General features: G+C 40.5%; 1 protein-coding gene across 2 annotated transcripts in view; it reads right to left on the bottom strand.

Annotated features, from left to right (window-relative positions):
• LOC126418648 (phospholipase DDHD1-like) overlaps window positions 1–18557 on the bottom strand; it is a 189753-nt gene that overhangs the window by 6037 nt on the left and 165159 nt on the right. For both annotated transcript variants that reach the window (XM_050085520.1, XM_050085519.1), the window contains 2 exons: window positions 6634–6776; window positions 932–1245 (listed from right to left, as the gene is read on the bottom strand). In XM_050085520.1, coding sequence (XP_049941477.1) covers window positions 932–1245; window positions 6634–6776 — 457 coding nt within the window. The remainder of the gene's footprint in view (window positions 1–931; window positions 1246–6633; window positions 6777–18557) is intronic.

Below are 18557 nucleotides of genomic sequence, written 5' to 3' on the forward strand. Positions count from 1 at the left end.
ATATGTTCACTGAATGGGACAACCTACCACAAAAACCATGAATGGGCAGACAAATTCTCAAGTGATCATGGAAGCAAGGCACAAGGTTCATTTTAGCATCAATAAGCAGGCAGGAATTGTCGGTGACAGACTCATAGGGCAATACAGTTTACCAGACCAACTAACAGGTGTTGTGTATCTGTATGACAAATCACCTATTTTATTGGAGAATGTTACTCTTATATAATTACAGTGACATGGTTTATGAATGACACGACATCTCTCCATTTTTTACACCTTGCATAACATTACCTAACATGAATGCTTGATGACCAAGACATTGGTCAAGAAGATCCAGAAGCATTGACTCCAATGTATCTGATCCAAGTGTCTTTTAATTCTGGATATGGGGGTATTTAAAGTCACTGGTGTATTTCACACAAGTCAATAACGTGCACATGTTAGAGGAGTGTTTTTTCACATCTGACAAAATCCAAGGGCAGATGTGTGCATTCACATAAGTTAATGATTCTTTGAGGGTGAAGGCTGAAGGATCTGTAACAATGAGTGGTAATATACAGCACCTCCGGTAGTGACAACAGACAAATTGCTACCATACATAGCCTGAAAAAAGAAGTGTGGCACCGAGAAGGGGAGGAGGAAATGAAATGAAGTTTCACTCACATGTTGAGAAGATATGTAACGTTATTTCAGTGATTCGAGAGTCGAGTAAAATTTACAAAGAATCTGGCAATGTGAGCTTACTTATCAGTATGACATTACAGATTACTTGCACTACCACTGTTTTGAATGCCTCACATACACAAGGTAACACATTGCCCCATCATGTAATCTATTAAATTTAGGCATGACAGTTATTTTAATTTTGTAACCTACTTACTGACGTAATAAGTAGAAAAAAGATTGTTGCAGAAGGATTAGCGATTATCACCTTTCGTGGCATCAGGAATTGGAGATCCTGGTCCATCACGAGGTTGCCAGCTGCTTCTCATGAGACCCCACAAGCTCCACCCTCCTATGACTGAATTGTCTGTACTAGCACTCACTGTGTCACATGAAGCACCTGATGTTGGCTGTACGGAACCAGCAGTTGTGGGAGCTAATGGTACAGTTGTTATGGCACCATCTGGTACTAGTGGCTCAGGGAGCAAGTCGTCATATGAAGGCATTGTTGCAGCTGAACTGTATGCATGTATCTGCAGTGGAGCCACTTTACTGTACTCGCGGACTAACAGTGGCTCCATTCTGCAAAATTTTAAAATATACATATGTATTAGTTAATACTATCATGATACTCAGAAATCTTAAAGCAATTACTATAATTATTTTAAAACTAAATCAAAGCAAACTACAGAAAGCAGTGAACAGAGGTCATCTGTCTTCAGCTTTCATGGTAATACCTTTTAACTTTTTAAGTGGAGAAAAATGATTTCAAGATGTCCTCTCTAGTCCTTTCACTTCCCTTCTAACAATATACTTTCTACATTGAAAATATAGTGACAAATAATAATGAATACATTTAATGGCACACAGTGTTACAGCTTATTAGACCAGGGACAACATCTAAGTTCCAGTAAAAGACGATCTCAATAGTATGTTAATATACATTAAATTGGAAATACCAAATAAACTTTGTTTGAAGCAGATCATAATGTTTCTATAGTGTTTGAAGGCGATTAAACTTTTCATTCCTCATCTGAGAATGATTAGTGCAGCACAATAATGTGGGTAGCCAGTACTCCAAAAGCTAAATACTGATTTTGATGTAAGTTAATAGCTAAGAATTTGCCATATTGTTAATTTATTAATGCAGGAGAGGACTGAAAAGAAAACATTAAAAAAACAGAGAGAGGTTGTCTGTGGCAGGAGAAAACAGAGAGAAAGGTAAATACAAGGTTTGGACAGAAGAGGAGAGCTTTGGAAAGTGACAGGAGAGGAATAGTGATAGTATGGGTAAAGGAATTATAAGATGACTATAAGAAATTGCAACCAATGTAATTATGAAAACAGAGGATATACTGAAAGAAAAATTAAGGCTTAACAACCTGTTGGCTACAAGGCCATTACAGGCAGAGCACAAGCTTGGATTCTTCTTGTCAGAGTAGCACTTGCACACAACGTCCTCAATTCTTGATATATACATTCCAAACTCTGTTTTCTCCTACAATTTTTGCCATCTATGGACACACCTCTAATAATGTGGAAATTATTTCCTGTTGTCTTTACACATGCTGTACTACCCAATCCCTTTTTTTGGATAGTGTTTTCCATACACTCCTTTATCACTAATTCCACAGAGATTCTCCTCATTTCATATGAGTCCATTAAATTTTCAGCACCCTTCTGTACCACTACATCTCAAATTCTTCAGCCATCTTAGTTTACAGTTTCCCCCTGATTCATGATGCATTTCCATGCACTGCTGTACTGCAGACACAAATTCTCAGAAATTTCTTTCTCATGTTAAGTATTACATTTAATCAAGCAATGGGAAGTCCAGCTTGGAACACCAGCAATATTATGAAAGGGATAGATTGATACTTAACATAAAAACGATGCATTGAGTTACAGACAGACTGGCAACAAGACTGCTACATATAAGCTTTCAGCCAAAGCCTTCTTCAGAAATGAAAACTGCACATTCATTCACACCAACAAGCTCACCTTACACACATGGCCATTATCTGCACACACTCCGGCCAGAATGCAACTGAAACACATCGAATGGGAGCAAAAGTCTGGAATGCAGCAGAGAGGGAGGGATAGCATGGTACATATGGGGGAAGAGGAATCAGTACTGCCTGGCGGAGCATCCAGGGACTGAGGTGACAGAATAGGGCTACCAGGCATAACATCAGGAAGCTGTGAAGGAGGGAGAGGGGAAGGAAGGAGTAGAAAGGAGGGGAACAGAGAAGGGGAAAATACTGGTGAGTGCACTGGCAGGGAGCAGTACACAATCAGGGTGAGGGGAGGCAAATTGTGAGGAAGTGACAGGACAGAGGAAGGGGATGCAGTTGGGTGAAGTGTGTGGAGCAGTAGGTTATTATAGGTTAAGGCCAGTATGATTTCAAGAGTGCGGGCCGGAGTGGCCGTGCGGTTCTAGGCGCTACAGTCTGGAGCCGGGCGACCACTACGGTCGCAGGTTCGAATCCTGCCTCGGGCATGGATGTGTGTGATGTCCTTAGATTAGTTAGGTTTAATTAGTTCTAAGTTCTAGGCAACTGATGACCTCAGAAGTTAACTCGCATAGTGCTCAGAGCCATTTGAACCATTTCAAGAGTGGAGAGTGTGTTGTAAGGATAGTTATCATCTGGGTGTTTCAGAAAAGCTGATGGTGGCAAGGAGGATCCTGATGGCCTGGGTTGTGAAGTAGCCATTGAAATCGAGCATGTTATGTTCAACTGTGTGTTGTGTACAGGGTGGTCCACTTTGTTCTTGGCCACAGTCTGGTAGTGACCATTCATCCTGATGGATAGCTGGTTAGTAGTCATACCAATATAAAAAGCTTCATCCATCAGGATGAATGGCCACTGCCAGAACAAAGTGGACCATACTGTACACAACACACAGTTGAACATAACTATTTTTTTCCTTGGAAAAGACTTTGGTTGAAAGCTTATATGTAACAATCTTCAAATGACTGGAGAAACATTCAAAATAGAGCCATTTCTATTTTGAATGTTTCTCCCGTCAGTCGATGGTTGGAGACAAAACAACATTGTTACAGGTAGTCTGTGAAAACCAGTTCATAGATGTTGGGCACTGACGAATTGTGTACACAATAGGAATCAAATCCCTCAGCGTCAATTAAAGATGATGTATTGAAGCACCAAAACTGGTAGCCATATCATAAATAACATTGTACAGATGACTGCAGGTATTCCATTTTATTACATCTCTTACTGCAGTAAGGAATTCTACCACCCAATTACTGAGCAGGCTGCATACCATAACACAAAAGACTTCAAAAGCTGCTGTAGTATTCACATCAATTAAATGGCCCCAAGCACCATGATTTCTAGACCATATAGTCGGAAATGGTCCCTCAACATATTCTTTGTTCTTACAAACCACCTGGTCTAAATCTCTGCTTGTCACCTTTCCCGTCATTTTCCATATCATTACACCATTTCTCGTCTATCCAAACACTGTACTTGCATTTCTCCCCACATTCTCCCACCCCCTCTCTGTACCACAAAAATAGTTACCATACCCACCAGTGCATTTGGGTGCCTGTGAGTTTGTGTGTGTGTACCTACATCTGAAAAAAAAAAAAAAAAAAAAAACACACATTAGCTCTGAAGCTAGTAATTTCTTTTTTAATCTTGATGTGTTTCTATCTGTAATGCATCAGTCAGTTGCAAGTGAATTGTTGTTTTTCTCATTTTTGTTATTGCTTCTGTCCTGGAATTTCTACTGTGAAGAACAATGCTCCACACTTGCTGGTAGTATAAAGTAAAGGAATGTTCTTCCAACCTCATTTACTAAATTTTTAATAGTTTTGTATGGTTTTGTTTAATTCATGTTTTCCAAAAATTAACACACACTGTTTTTGTAAGTATTTCATGAGTTCACCTTGCTCGAGAGCAAGAGCCAAGTGTCCAGAATCTGGATCACTTTTGTATTCATTCTGTACAAGTAATGACATCCAGTGATCAAAATATTATGACTATTTTAATACTTGGTTCTGTTGAAAATGTGATAAAGTACCACAATCCTACAACATAGTAAACTTCTTTGATTTTCTGTACTACTCAAACATAGTTATCAGTGTAAGCAAGTGTATATTGATTGTATTTCATCTCTATTTCTATTTCATCACTATTTCTTTACAAACAAACACACCACTGAGAAGCATACAAGTAGCACTGAGTGGCTATAACCCATGTAATCAATTAGATGCTTGCAACTGAAGATCACCAATAAATAATTGTTTATGTAGTTGTATGTGTCAAGAATTTCTAGATGGATAATTTATAATGAAATTAACACATCAACCCATGACTTTTAGGTGCATAAGAAATGTATGTATTCTCTCTTAAATGATGAATTTTGTAGAGCTTGGTAGATATTTGGCTAACAATTCAGGCCACTGTTACTTGCAAATTACTTTCCTGTACCTCATACCTACACTGTATGACTTGCCTCCCCTTTTAGAATTGCTGAAAGCAAACACACAGTGGTGTGTGGCACGCTTGGCAATTAAGTGGTCCAGCTGCCTATTGGCCACAGTTTGGGAATGGCCATTCATATGGACATACAGCTTGTTAGTGGTCATTCACATGTAGAATGTCGCACTGTGTGTTGGTACACCACTTGGCTGCTTTCACAAGTGGCTCTGTCTTTGATGGGGAATTATATGCCTGTAACAGAACTGGAATAATAGGTGGTAGGGAAGATGTATGAGGCACGTCTTGCATCTAGGACTATTAGAGGGATATGAGCCATGGCAGTAAGGGTGGAATAGGAATGGGCAAGGACGTTGCTTAAGTTGAGTGGGTGGGTGTCAGAATACCATTGTGGGAGGGGTAGGGAGAATGGTGGGAAGGATATTATTTTTCATTTCAGGGCATGGAAAAGGTAGTCAAAACTCTGGCAAAGAATGTGATTCAGTTGCTCCAGTCCTGGGTGGTAGAGAATCACAAGGGGGCCTGTCCTTTGTGGCTGGTCAGTGAGTATGTGGGGGATAGTAGATGACTGGGGAGATTGGTTTCTGAATAAGCTGAGAAGGATAATTTCGATCTGTGGAAATCTCAGCGAGACTGGCTGGCTCTGAGCACTATGGGACTTAACATCTATGGTCATCAGTCTCCTAGAACTTAGAACTACTTAAACCTAACTAACCTAAGGACATCACACACATCCATGCTTGAGGTAGGATTCAAACCTGCGACAGCAGCGGTCACACGGTTCCAGACTGAAGCTCAGCGAGACTCTTGACATATTTGGGGATAGACTGTTCATCATGGGGCCATCCGTGAAGTGATGGTTGACATTGAAAAAGGTGGCTTGTTGGCTGAGAAAGACCATGTGAAGTGAATGGGAGAAAAGATACTAAAGTTCTGGTAGAATGTGGATGGGGTGTCCTCACCACTGGTCCAGATCATGAAGATGTCATCAATGAATCTGAATCAGATGCGGGGTTTGGGATACTGGGTGGCCCACGAATAGATTGGCATAGGAGGCGCCATGTCTGTACTGCAGGCATGTTTTTACCGCCCCTTGCACCACTGCACCACTACTTCGTTGGTGCACCCCCCCCCCCCCCCCCCCCCCCCTCCTCCCCTGCCATGTTTGATGAATGAAAATACATCCACAATGATTTCATTTTATAGTCTTGAACAGAGAAGCAAACCAGTGTTTCACATGCTACAGCTCCCTAACAGTAATATTTTACCGTGATATCAATCACAGCACCAAATGATGAAGTGCACTGGCATGACTACAAGACGTAACAGCCTTCAGCTCAATATGCTAAATTCCATATTACCAGTTATTGTAAAGCAGCTACAAGGGGCATTAAGAGTTATTTTTACTCTCAGAATAGTGAGTGATACCAAAATGAACTAAAACAATGCTATTAGAACAACTGACAATCAGCAAAGATTATGCTAACGTATGTGCTGAACTGACCTGTAAGCAACAGGATCAGATGGGTGGAAAATATTGTAGAGACGTCGGCAAAGAGAAGGGGGAAGAACATGGTCTTCCGGTTCACGAAATCTCAGCGCAAGAAACACAGAAAGTGGTGACCCCAAGCAGAACAAGTTATCAATCTGTGAAAATATTGCAAGCAATTTTAAATGTTAGGCTATTGTTTAAAATACTACAGTCTAATCCTGTATTACAAAGAATTTTATAAAGGGAGAGGCATCTTTTTCCAGTAAATCAGACACAATAACAACATAACCTATACAGTAAAATACTGTAAATTCTAAGATAAAATTATTTATTTATACAAAATGAGATTTGTTCAAAGATGACCTCTATTTTTTTTTTTTACATTTAAATTTCTTAAAACTTTTCATAAATATATTCAACAGGATTTAGAAGCAGGATTCCTTCATTATCAACATACTCCTTGAACGCTGTGCAAATAAGACGTTTAACTTACTCAAACAACAGCACAACAATGGCATGAAAAGTCATGTTACAGATTAAAATCTATATAAAAAAGATGTTTGTTAACAAAAACAAGAAAACAGTACAGTTTCAGAAGCAAACACCAAAATTAATCTTGTTTTACTTTCTTTTCTTACACTTGTGACATTCAAAAACAGTTCTCAACTGCAAGGTTATTCTCCAAATTTACCATAACTGAAATTTTGTATACAAATAATTATGAACATATCAAAATACCATTACAGGTCTCCTCACAATCTCTTTATGCCTATGTAATGAGTGGCACCAACCAAAGTGGTTGAATCTGTCTATGATGAATGTATGTCCACTGTTGTTTTCCTATGAATTTACATTGTTGCAACAGTCCACCTCTAAGAGCAGACATATGTGTAGTGTTTTGTTTTAAACTTGGGAAAACTGTTGAGGAAATAGAGAAGATATGGCAACAGCTTAATTGCAATAGGGTTCACAACCATGATAAACTTCTTGAAAGAATGAAGTTTCCTTTAATTACTGTTACTCATTTCAATTTTATTTATTTTTACATACAACGACATTTCAGCTGTGTAGAAAATAGACCTCACATGGACTGTACCTGTCCACACAGGTTTAGTTCTGGTTAGTTTGTTACAAGGTGTGACTGCACACAGCTCAGTATTCTTTGATAATAATAAATGACACTGCTGTGTGCTAATATTTCTACTTTATCAAATATCATGGCTACAGCTTTCAAGTCTGACCAACCATGAGTTGACCATGAGAATGACTATAATCCAAAACACATGTAGTTAATGGGTTAAATATTTTATTTGAGAATGGCTACACAAACAAAATGTCATAATACAAATACAAAACGGAAATGAATAATAAACAATGCAAAAAACTTATTTCTTTAATGCAGAACATATTTTTGCTATAAGCATATCAGTTTAGACATGGAACTTATTATTGTTTTAAGTATTCCAAAAATGACCAACAGTATAGTGATGATTATAACTATGCAGGATCACATGAAAAATCCACAGAAATGAAGCATCTAGTTCTACGAGAATATCATTTTGGAACCAGCAGTGGTGTAAGGTCATCACAATCAATGGAAGTTATGTTGTAAAACAGGGCTTTGTAGCCAAAGGAATGGGGGAATAATATGGTGTATTGGAACCATGAATAAAACCAACCTGCTTTAAGAAAAAAAAGTGTTTCATTGCTTACTGAATGCCCTCTGTATTTTGAAAGCGCTAGTGCTAAATACAATATAGGAAAGGCGAAAGAGTCAGTTTCAGTAATTTTTATATGAAACCTGGTATTTTTATCACTAATTCAAAATCAGCTCATATTCCCAAAAGAATGACAATGCAAGAGCCAACTGACTCTTAATCCATAAAATACATACAGCTAAAGATAGCAAATGTCAGGTGGATACAACACCCTGTAACTTACAGACGGTGACTGAAACAGCTTTTCTCTAACATTTAAATGAGACCAGCTCTGTTTGCAGTGTTTGTAATTAATTCAATACAGTGTCTGCATGTTGTTAAGATGACGTGAAGATTGTGTTGTTGTTTACAGCTTGAATTTCTGAGAAACTTGTTAGGTTGTCAGAGATATAAATTAGCATTCGGTTCTGGTAATGATAGATTGTAGGGCTCTTTAGTATTTATTATTCTACACTAAAATAGAAAGAGGCAATTGTGGGTAAAATGCTAAAAGTTAAAATTTCCCAAATAAAATGTGTTAGGTAAAACAAGCATTTCCTGATAATAAATATATTAGCCAATTCATCAACCTTCTTTAAAATAAATATAAACATCACTATAGGGAAAATTAGAATGCTACAGCAAATGAATGTAGCTCATTTGTATCACTAAACTAAACAAGAGTGAGCCAACCTCAATGTACACTAAAAGCATGGGCTGGAGTCCAGACAGTACATAAAATTTTAAACTACTTACCATATTTATCTCATCATCAGCTAAAGTAAGTAACAGTTTTCACTTAACTTCATTTACTGCCCTCTCATCAGAGTATAAAACTTATCTCTTTGCCAGCACTGCCTCTCATCAGAGTATAAAACTTATCTCTTTGCCAGCCAATCTTCATTCTACTCCCAGTTGATTGACAGCCACAGGGAAGTAGTGCACTGTGATCATTGTGATCCCTATACAGCTTCTTGGCTGTAAAAGTAGCTTTGTTGTTTAACCTTATTTCCTTGTACACCAGTAATCTGTTGAATACCACTGTTTTGACGTACTTTTGTGCCAGGAGTAGGAAATCTTGTGTTTTGGACTGTTTGGTGAATGTTATGCAAAGGGAGAAGCAAGTTAAAGCAGATGTGGTAACGCTTCTCTCTGTCACATCTCATCTGTTCCTAAGCCTTCCGAATTGTGTACAAATTGGCATAGTTGAACAAATGTTGTGAGTCTCCTAGCCTGACACCCACAATTCAGCAGATTGCCTTCCAATTTTGTAGTTCATTTTATCAAGTAACTTCTCAGTTGGCCTCAAAAGGCTCAGTGGGTCCATTTTTCAACTTTCTGACACAGAAATATCTGAGGTAGTCACCATGAACCAAATACAAGATCTCTGTGTTAGTAGCCAACAATCCAAACCACTAGAACACAGAGAGGGCCTAATGGTATTGTTCACTGAGATTACATCTAGCCTCTTGTCGCTAAAAAGGCATTCACTGAAAGCCACTGAACAGCCAATAGCATTCATCTCTTTACTGACAATATGTATGTACTGTATAAACTCTTCTCTGTTTTCAAACCACTTCAATTAAAATAAAGTTCTCGAGCTTTCGCCGCCATCGTCATCAAGAGTAAATCTAATGACTGCTGGGGCTGGCACTATTTCCTGCTTATATACCTCCACTTACAGCTGCTGGCACCAACCAAAGTTAGCTGAAATGGTGCTTTCGCAGAAGCTCAAAGCAGCTACGGCCCATCACGGGACCAAGTGACGTCAGTTGGCACGAGGGGCTGGCATCACATTTGAAACTGCCGTTCCCACTTCCATATAAGTGTTAAGCATCTGCTGTTGCTTCCTTTCAACATCCAAGGCACGCCCCCATGCCCTACTCAGTGTGTAGCCCCAATCTCTGTTTAAACTATTGCTGTTCATTCTAATCTCAGCTGCCTCTTTTTATAACGAAGTCCCAGTATGTTGACGGATGAGAAAGGCTCTTATGTTCTCAAACTGTATTTTGTGCCCATTTTTGAGGCAATGCTCAGCTATGGCCGACTTATCAAGCTCCCATTGCTTAATATGTCTATTGTGCTCAGTACAATGTTTTGCAACTGCGCAAATTGTCTGGCCTACATAGATGCACTTGCAAAGGGACACCATACACATTGGGCACACCAAGACTTATGTCATCTTTCACAGGGTGCAAAATATCTCGTACCTTGGGGGGGGGGGGGGGGGGGGGCAAAACACATGTCTCTGCAATAAATGTGCTCATTTGCTGCTCGTTGCCCCTCAGTATGGCAGGAAAGCCACTGGAGTGCTGATTCACAAGGTGTCCTCCAATGACACTTGAAAGACTTTTCAACATCTTTTTTGCTGTAGTCATTCTTCCTGAATATGTGCCTCAAGTGCTACAACTCAGACTGTATGTGGTGGTCATCAGAAATAACTTTGGTTCTGTGTATTAACGTGTTCAGGACTGCTTTCTTGTGTGTAGGATGGTGAAAACAACTGGTGTTCATATATCGATCAGAGCATGTCAGTGTCCTGTACACTGAATGACCAAGCCGGCCTTCTGGCTTCCACTCAACTAAAATATCTAATAACAGTAGCTTGCCATCCTTCTCCATTTCGAAGGTAAATATAATGGTGGAATGGACACCGTTCATGTGATCCACGAACTGTTGCAGTGTATTTACACCATGAAGCCATATCAGGAAGGAGTCATCTATGTACTTAAGGGTGCAAGATGGACGCAACACTGCGGAGTTCAGAGCCTGCTCCTCAAAGTGCACCATGAAGAAATTTGTGACTGCAGGAGACAGTGGTGAGCCCATTGCTGTACCATCCGTCATTTCATAACATTTGTTATGGCACAAGAGCTCATTGCCATTAGAACATGACAACAGCTTGATAATTCCAGGTGGAGGCTGTTGGGCAAAAAGTCCCAGTGTGTCATGAACTGGCACCCTCATGAAAAGTGACACTACATCCAGACTAACCATTACATCATATCGAACTATTTTCATTTCCTTGAGTGTTTCAACAAATGTCTGCAATTTTTCAACATGGTGTTCACAATGACCCAGTTTTGGCAGTAATAATCCTGCAAGAGCTTTTGCCAGTCTGTAGGTGGGTGAGCTGATTGCACTAACACTTACGTATCTTCGGCAGTCCATAAAGCCTGGGAGGTCTGGTAGTGTGAGGCATTAATTTCTTCACCACTTCATCTAGTAAACCAGATTCCTTTAATAACTTCCCTGTCTTCCTGACTATGGCCTGTGTCAGATTGCAACTAAGCTTCTGATATGCCTCATCTTCTAATAAATTTGGCACTTTCAGGTGGTAGTCTTCAGTGTGCAGAACCACGATGGCATTTCCTCTGTCAGCTGGCAAGACAACCAAGTCCTCATTCTCATGCAATAAGAATAATGCATGTCATTCGTGCTGACTAACATTTTGGTGCCTTAGCTTTCGACAGTATATGGCTTGCAGTTAGTCATGTCCTCAGCTGCCTTATGTGAGAGATGCCAAATGCACTGCTCTATTCCACTAATAGTCTCCAAAATTGGCAGATGTCACAGGACCGGTGAAAAATTAAGGCCTTTACTCAGCACTGCCACACAGCAATCCTCCAGTTCTTGTTTGGAGAGATTAACAACTGTTCTGTGGGCCTTATCATTCTCCATATCAGTTCCTCCGCGAATTAAGTGTTCAAACTTGTTACGTTGTCTGGTACAAAAAAGCACGTTGTTGTGCTGCCCCCCTCCCAATCGAATGGCAACAGAGTTGATGACAAAAATTGATGATAATCAAACAGGTTTCTGACCTTAAGATCAAGCTGGTATCATGTCTGCTGTATCCGTTGTATCACTATAGCGTGAATTGTCTTCTTCAAATTCTGTACACTGCAGCAGTTTGGATGTGGTACTTAATTATAGCAAAGTGATGATTATCTCCTTGTCTCAGCAGCATTGCAAAAATACTAAAGAACTCAGCATACTGGGACTCCATTATAAAAGAGGTGGTTGAGATTAGAATGAACAGCAACTATTTCAACAAAGACCAGGGCTACACACTGAGTAAGGTGGGGGGTGGGGGGGGGGGGGGGGGGGGGGGAGGTGCTTTGGATGTCAAAAGGATGGAATGACAGATGCTTAACACTTGTAGGGAGGTGGGAGCAGCGTTCCAACATGGCACTGGCCCCTCGTCCCACCTGACGTCACTTGGTCCCATAGTGGGCAGGAGCTGCTTTCAGCTTCTGTGCAGGCATCATTTTGGCCCCCCTCTGATTGGTGCCAGTGGCCACAATCGAAGGAATGTAAGTGGGAAATAGTGCCAGCTCTGGTAGTTAGTAGGTTTACTCCTGTCAATGATGGCAGGCTAGCCATCGAAAGCTCAAGAATTTTATTGTCATTGACGCGACTTGAAAACTGAGAAGATTTTATCCAGTCATGCCTCTGCAAAAGACTCCGAGGACACATATCCTTCATCTATGGTGAGAACATAACACACAGTGAGAGACTGCTGGAAAAAGTGTACAAAAAGAAATCACATCTGCTGAGTTCTTTAGTATTTTTGCAGTGCTGCTGGACAAGGAGGTCATTCCTCGCTTTGCTGTAGTTAAGTACCACATTCAAACAGCTGCAGTGGACAGAATTTTGAAGAGGGTAAGTCACGCCATAGTGAGACAGGATATGGCACACAAGATATGGGCTTGATCTTAATGCCAGAAACTTGTTTGCTTGTCTTCAATTTTTGTCGCCTACTTTGTTATCATTCAACTGGGACAAGGTAGAAGCAGCCAAGGCAGCACAACAGTGTGCTAGTTTGTGCCAGTCAACATGTAAGCAATGTAACAAGTTTACCACTTAACTCATGGAGGAACAGATGTGGAGAATGATAAGGCCCACAGAACAGCTGTTAATCTTTCCAAACAAGAACTGGAGGATGACTCTGTAGCAGCGCTGAGTAATGGCCTTAATTTTTAACCAGTCCCATGAAGTTTGCCAATTTTGGAGATTATTAGTGAAATAGAGCAGTGTGATTGGCACCTCCTGCACGAGCAGTTGAGGACATCAGACCAACCCCAGCCATATACTGCCGAAAGCCAAGCCACTGAAATCAAATATTAGCCAGGAGGAATGACATGACTTACATTTATTGCATGAGAACGAGAACTTGGGTGTCTTGCCAGCCAACAAAGGAAATGCCACCGTGGTTCTGAACACCTGAAGGTGCCAAATTTATTATAAGTTTAGTTGCGATCGAACACCGATCGTAGTCAGGAAGACAGGGAAGTTATTAAAGGAATCTGGTTTACTAGATGAAGTGGTGAAGAAATTAATGCCTCACACCACCAGACTTCCTAGGCCTTATGGACTGCCGAAGATATGTAAGGAACATGTTCCTCTTAGGCCCATTGTTAGTGCAATCAGCTCACCCACCTACAGACTGGCAAAACCTCTTGCAGGATTATTACTGCCAAAACTGGGTCATTGTGAACACCATGTTGAAAAATTGCAGACATTTGTTGAAACACTCAAGGAAATGAAAATAGGTCGAAATAATGAATGGTTAGTCTGGATGTAGTGTCACTTTTTATGAGGGTGCCAGTTCAAGACACACTGTAACTTTTTGCCCAACAGTCTCCACCCGGAATTGTCAAGCCGTTCTGTCATGTTCTAATGACAATGACTTCTTGTACCACAACAAATGTTATGAAAAGACGGATGGCATAGCAATGGGCTCACCACTGTCTCCTGCAGTCACAAATTTCTTCATGAAGCACTTTAACGAGCAGGCTCTGAATCTGCGGCATTGCACACGTCCCGCTTCCTTAGGTACATCGATGACACCTTCCTGATATGGCCTCACGGTGAAAATACACTGCAGCAGTTTGTGGATCACATGAACGGTGTCCACGCCAACATTAAATTTACCTTCGAGGCGGAGAAGGACAGCAAGCTACTGTTGTTAGATGTTTTAGTTGAGCAGAAGCCAGGAGGACAGCTTGGTCATTCAGTGTACAGGAAACCGACTCACTCTGTTCGATATTTGAACACCAGTAGTTTTCACCAACTTGTATGCAAGAAAGTGGTCCTGAACATGTTAACACACAGAGCCAAAATTATTTCTGATGACGACCACCTACAGTTCGAATTGCAGCACTTAAGGCACGTATTCAGGGAGAATGTCTACAGCAAAAGAGAGATTGCAAACGCCTTCAGGTGTCAATGAAGAAGGACACCTTATGAATCGGCAGAAGAGACCAAGCCGGCAGCTTTCCTGCTGTACTGTGGGGCAATGAGCAGAAAGTTAGGATCTGTACTGCAGAGATGTGGAGTGAGATCAGTGTTCCAACCTGCCCCCATGATACGAGACATGTTGTGCCCTGTTAAAGATCACATAGCTCTTTGTGTGTCAAATGTGTATGGTGTCCCTTGTGAGTATGGCAGCACCTGCATAGGACAGACAGTTTGCACAGTTGTGGAATGCGGTACCAAGCACAAGAGACATATTAAGCAAAAGGAGCCCGACAAGTCGGCCATAGCTGAACATTGCCTCAAAGACAGACACAAATAAACAGTTTGAGAACACAATAGTCTTGGCTCAAGCATCAACATACTGGGACTCTGTTATAAAAGAGGCAGCTGAGATTAGACTGAACAGTAACAATTTCAACGGAGACCAGGACAACCCATTGTGGGGGCAGGCTTTGGATGTTGAAAGGAAGCAATGGCAGATGCTTAACGCTTCTAGGGAGGCAGGGGTGGCAGTTTCAAATGTGGCAGCAGCCCCTCACACCACTTGATGACATTCGGTCCTGTGGTGGGTCGAAGCTGGTATGAGCTGCTGCGCACGCATCATTTTGGCCCTTTCTGATTGGTGCCAGCGGCTATAATTGGAGGTATATAATCAAGAAATAGTGCCAGCCGTGGCAATAAGTAGTTTTACTCTTGATGAGGATGGCGGTGCTTGCTATTGAAGGCTCGAGAATTTTATTGTAGTTGATGCGGCTTGAAAACCGAGAAGATTTTATCCAGTCATGGTGCCGCAAAAGACTCTGAGGACAGTATATATGTGCTGTCTACATCTTCTACCAGAACACAGATGTGGCCTAATGGCATTGTTCACTGTGAGTGTATCTAACCTGTTGTTCCTATAAAGACATTAAGTGAAAGCCACATTATAGCCAGTGGCTTTCTCTTGTTTTACTTGACAATATATATGTGCTGTCTACGAACTTATAAAATAAAGATCTAAAATTAATGATTGTAATGCTTTATTTTGCAAAATTTGTATAACGCAATACAACTGCTATCTAAGATGCCAAGGTAATACTTTAGCATAAAAAATTAAATTTGCTATATCCTTATGCATAATGCAGCTCTTTGCACAGATCATTTTGCCCAACTCATCCATGTACGTGCAAGCAAAGGTATAATATGCATGTGCCTGGGGTCACAAAATTTATTTTGCAAACTGATCACATTGTAGGCCTTGCCTACTGATGTAAAGTGGTGGCTTGTCAGTCTGTGTGTAGAGTCTGGAAATGATGTTGCTACTGACCCATTAGCAATCGTACTTCCAAGTAGGACAGCACCCAATACCTTCAGGTATGATGGTTTGACCTGGCAGATCCACAAACTGTACATTTGGAATCAAGCTGTACACAACTGGAACTGATTGGGTTGATTGATTGGTGGTTAAAGGACTAAACAGTGAGGCCTCAGTCCCTCGGTCAAGAAATAGCTAACTAGAGTTAGTGACCTAACCCAGAAATTTAACTGAATTATGAAAGTTTGTAGGAGTGGTATAAGTGAGGTCTCAAAAGCAATTATGCCACAGCTGAGAAATAATTTAAAGAGAATCATACAGGTCAGGCCATTACAAGCGGCAGAGCAGACTAGGAGTCTCCAAGGGCTCATCTGCTGTGAGAGAAACCCCACCGTCATCAGACACTCACTGCTCACCACTCACCCTGACCACCCCCCCCCCCCCAAAACACGTTACAAATGAAGACATTAAAGATAAAAAAAAATTTCTTCTAGTTGGGAGATTCATAATACTAAGAGTGAGAAGGCTAAAAATGAAAAAACATAATGGATATCAATTAGATAAACAACAATAAAATACAGTGAGAAAAATAACCAGGTCAGTAACTGGGTGGGCCATCTGAGTGTCCCCTAGTGTTCTGCATGCAACATGGTTAATCCTTCCCACAGACAACCTACCTCCGATCCATTATAGTAAAAACGTTAAAGGAGAAAATGTTAAAGAAGAGAACTGCACCTACTAATCATCAGAGTGCTACCTCTGCACAAAAAAATTACATTGCAGTAGGAAAAAGAGACTGATCACATATAAAAGTAATTACAATAGAATAAAAGAGAAATAACCAAGGCAGCTGGGAAAGATGGTAGGATCAAGAGCTCCCCAAACCTAGCAAGCAACAGGAGCACCTCCTGCCCCTAAGAAGTTTAAAACATTATAACTGAGAATAAAATACACTTCCATGGAGAAAACAAAGAACCAGTTCAATAGTCTGCGAGTCATCTGCCAATATCACAGTCAAAGAATCTGGAAGATTATGTTTATAACGGAAGAAAAGAAGAACAGGAGGTCAGTGTCTGTCAACAAGAAAACAACATAAAACAAAATTGTGGGTTGGTCTGATAATAAAAATGCTGAGGTGACAGGACAATGGTTTCCATCTGGTAGGCATGGAAGGAGGAGTGCCATGCAGCAGTAGTCTCCTTGATAGGGCACAGTTTAATAGAGGGGTAAGGGATGGCAGTGAGATGTTATTTCCTATCAAGGCTCATTTCCAAACATAATATTACACAATTCCTCAAGTTGAGGAAAAGCATAAATTAGTTTATAATAAACTGTAAAATATGCAGCAGGGAATTTGCAGTTTATTTATTTGATCTGCATCTGAATCCAACTTTTGATTTGACTGGTATGAAATTTTCAGCTGAGTTGAACAGCAGAATTCAGGGAATGCAAGACCATGTTTGACCATTGTTACACACAAAGGTGAGGAAACAGATGGGGGAGTAGTGCTACTAAAGTGGGTGGAAGCCATGTCATAGAGAGGGGCAAAAGCGGCATCTCGAAGGTTCTAGAAGATCTGCATACGGATACTTCAGGCAAAACTAAAAAGTAAGAGACAGTTTGAGGGGAGACACATCCCTTGGTCCCTGTAAAATGGACTTGTCCCTGTCCCAGAAAGGGGGAGAGGGAGGGGAGGGGCACAAAATAGCTCGTCAATAAAAATACTTTTGGAAAAGAAATATAATTTGAAAATTCTCACAATAGCAGCCCCATGGGAGTATAAATTGGAGCTGGCATAAGTATTATGAAAAGTTATGTATCTGATGTTGCAGACAGACAAAAGTTTACAAACTGGAGTAGTGTCCACTTGTTCGAGGCAAATCGTGACAAGGTTGGCAGAGAGTAGATCATGTCGCTGGAGGTGGATCAGCCTCAGTGGCACAGTTAGCTGAATATGTAGTTTACCTTATGTTATAACATAAAACCATGTACAACTGCATAGGAAGTGACTTTAAGTAATGGATAAAAATTTAATTTTGAATGGTGACAATAACTGCAGACTTAGATGTTGGTAACTCAGATGAAAAAAGGTCCACTGTATCGTGGCTCTCTACTGAACTGCAAAGTAGTGCTATGCTCACTATCTTGCTGTGAAATTCTCAATATTATTGTAGACAATTGCATATGGTCACAACTGAGTGAAAAGACGTAACTGTAGTGGACAATATTAGTGTGAATAGTGCCAAACAGTATCTCATTTATCAAGACATTTAGTGTATAAAGTCCTGTGTGGTAGAATATTTTGTACAGCCATCACTGAATACATGGAGGTAGAGTTTGGCTGTTGTTTTACCTCTCACGGAGGCCACTAGTTCGTAAAGAGAGTGGTGGGAAGCTAAGTGCTTGGAATTAATGGTTCCCACAAAGGCTCCTCAAATCCTGGTGAGAAATGCAGATCATTTTGATTCTTAATATTATATTTATGTGTAGAAACATAAATGGAGGATGTAGGTCCTCAACAATACAATTGGTTTTTACCAGATGAGTCTGGTATTTATTTTATGGCCTACCATTTCATTTAAAGTGTGCACATGTGCTACCAGCAGTTGCTCAATGTAAGAACTCATGCAGATAAAGTGAGACAGGTGAGTATTGTAGGCCACAGCATCGCTGAGTGTGCCGACATG

The sequence above is a fragment of the Schistocerca serialis genome, chromosome 9, assembly GCF_023864345.2.
Source record: "Schistocerca serialis cubense isolate TAMUIC-IGC-003099 chromosome 9, iqSchSeri2.2, whole genome shotgun sequence".
NCBI classification, from domain to species: Eukaryota; Metazoa; Arthropoda; class Insecta; order Orthoptera; family Acrididae; genus Schistocerca; species Schistocerca serialis.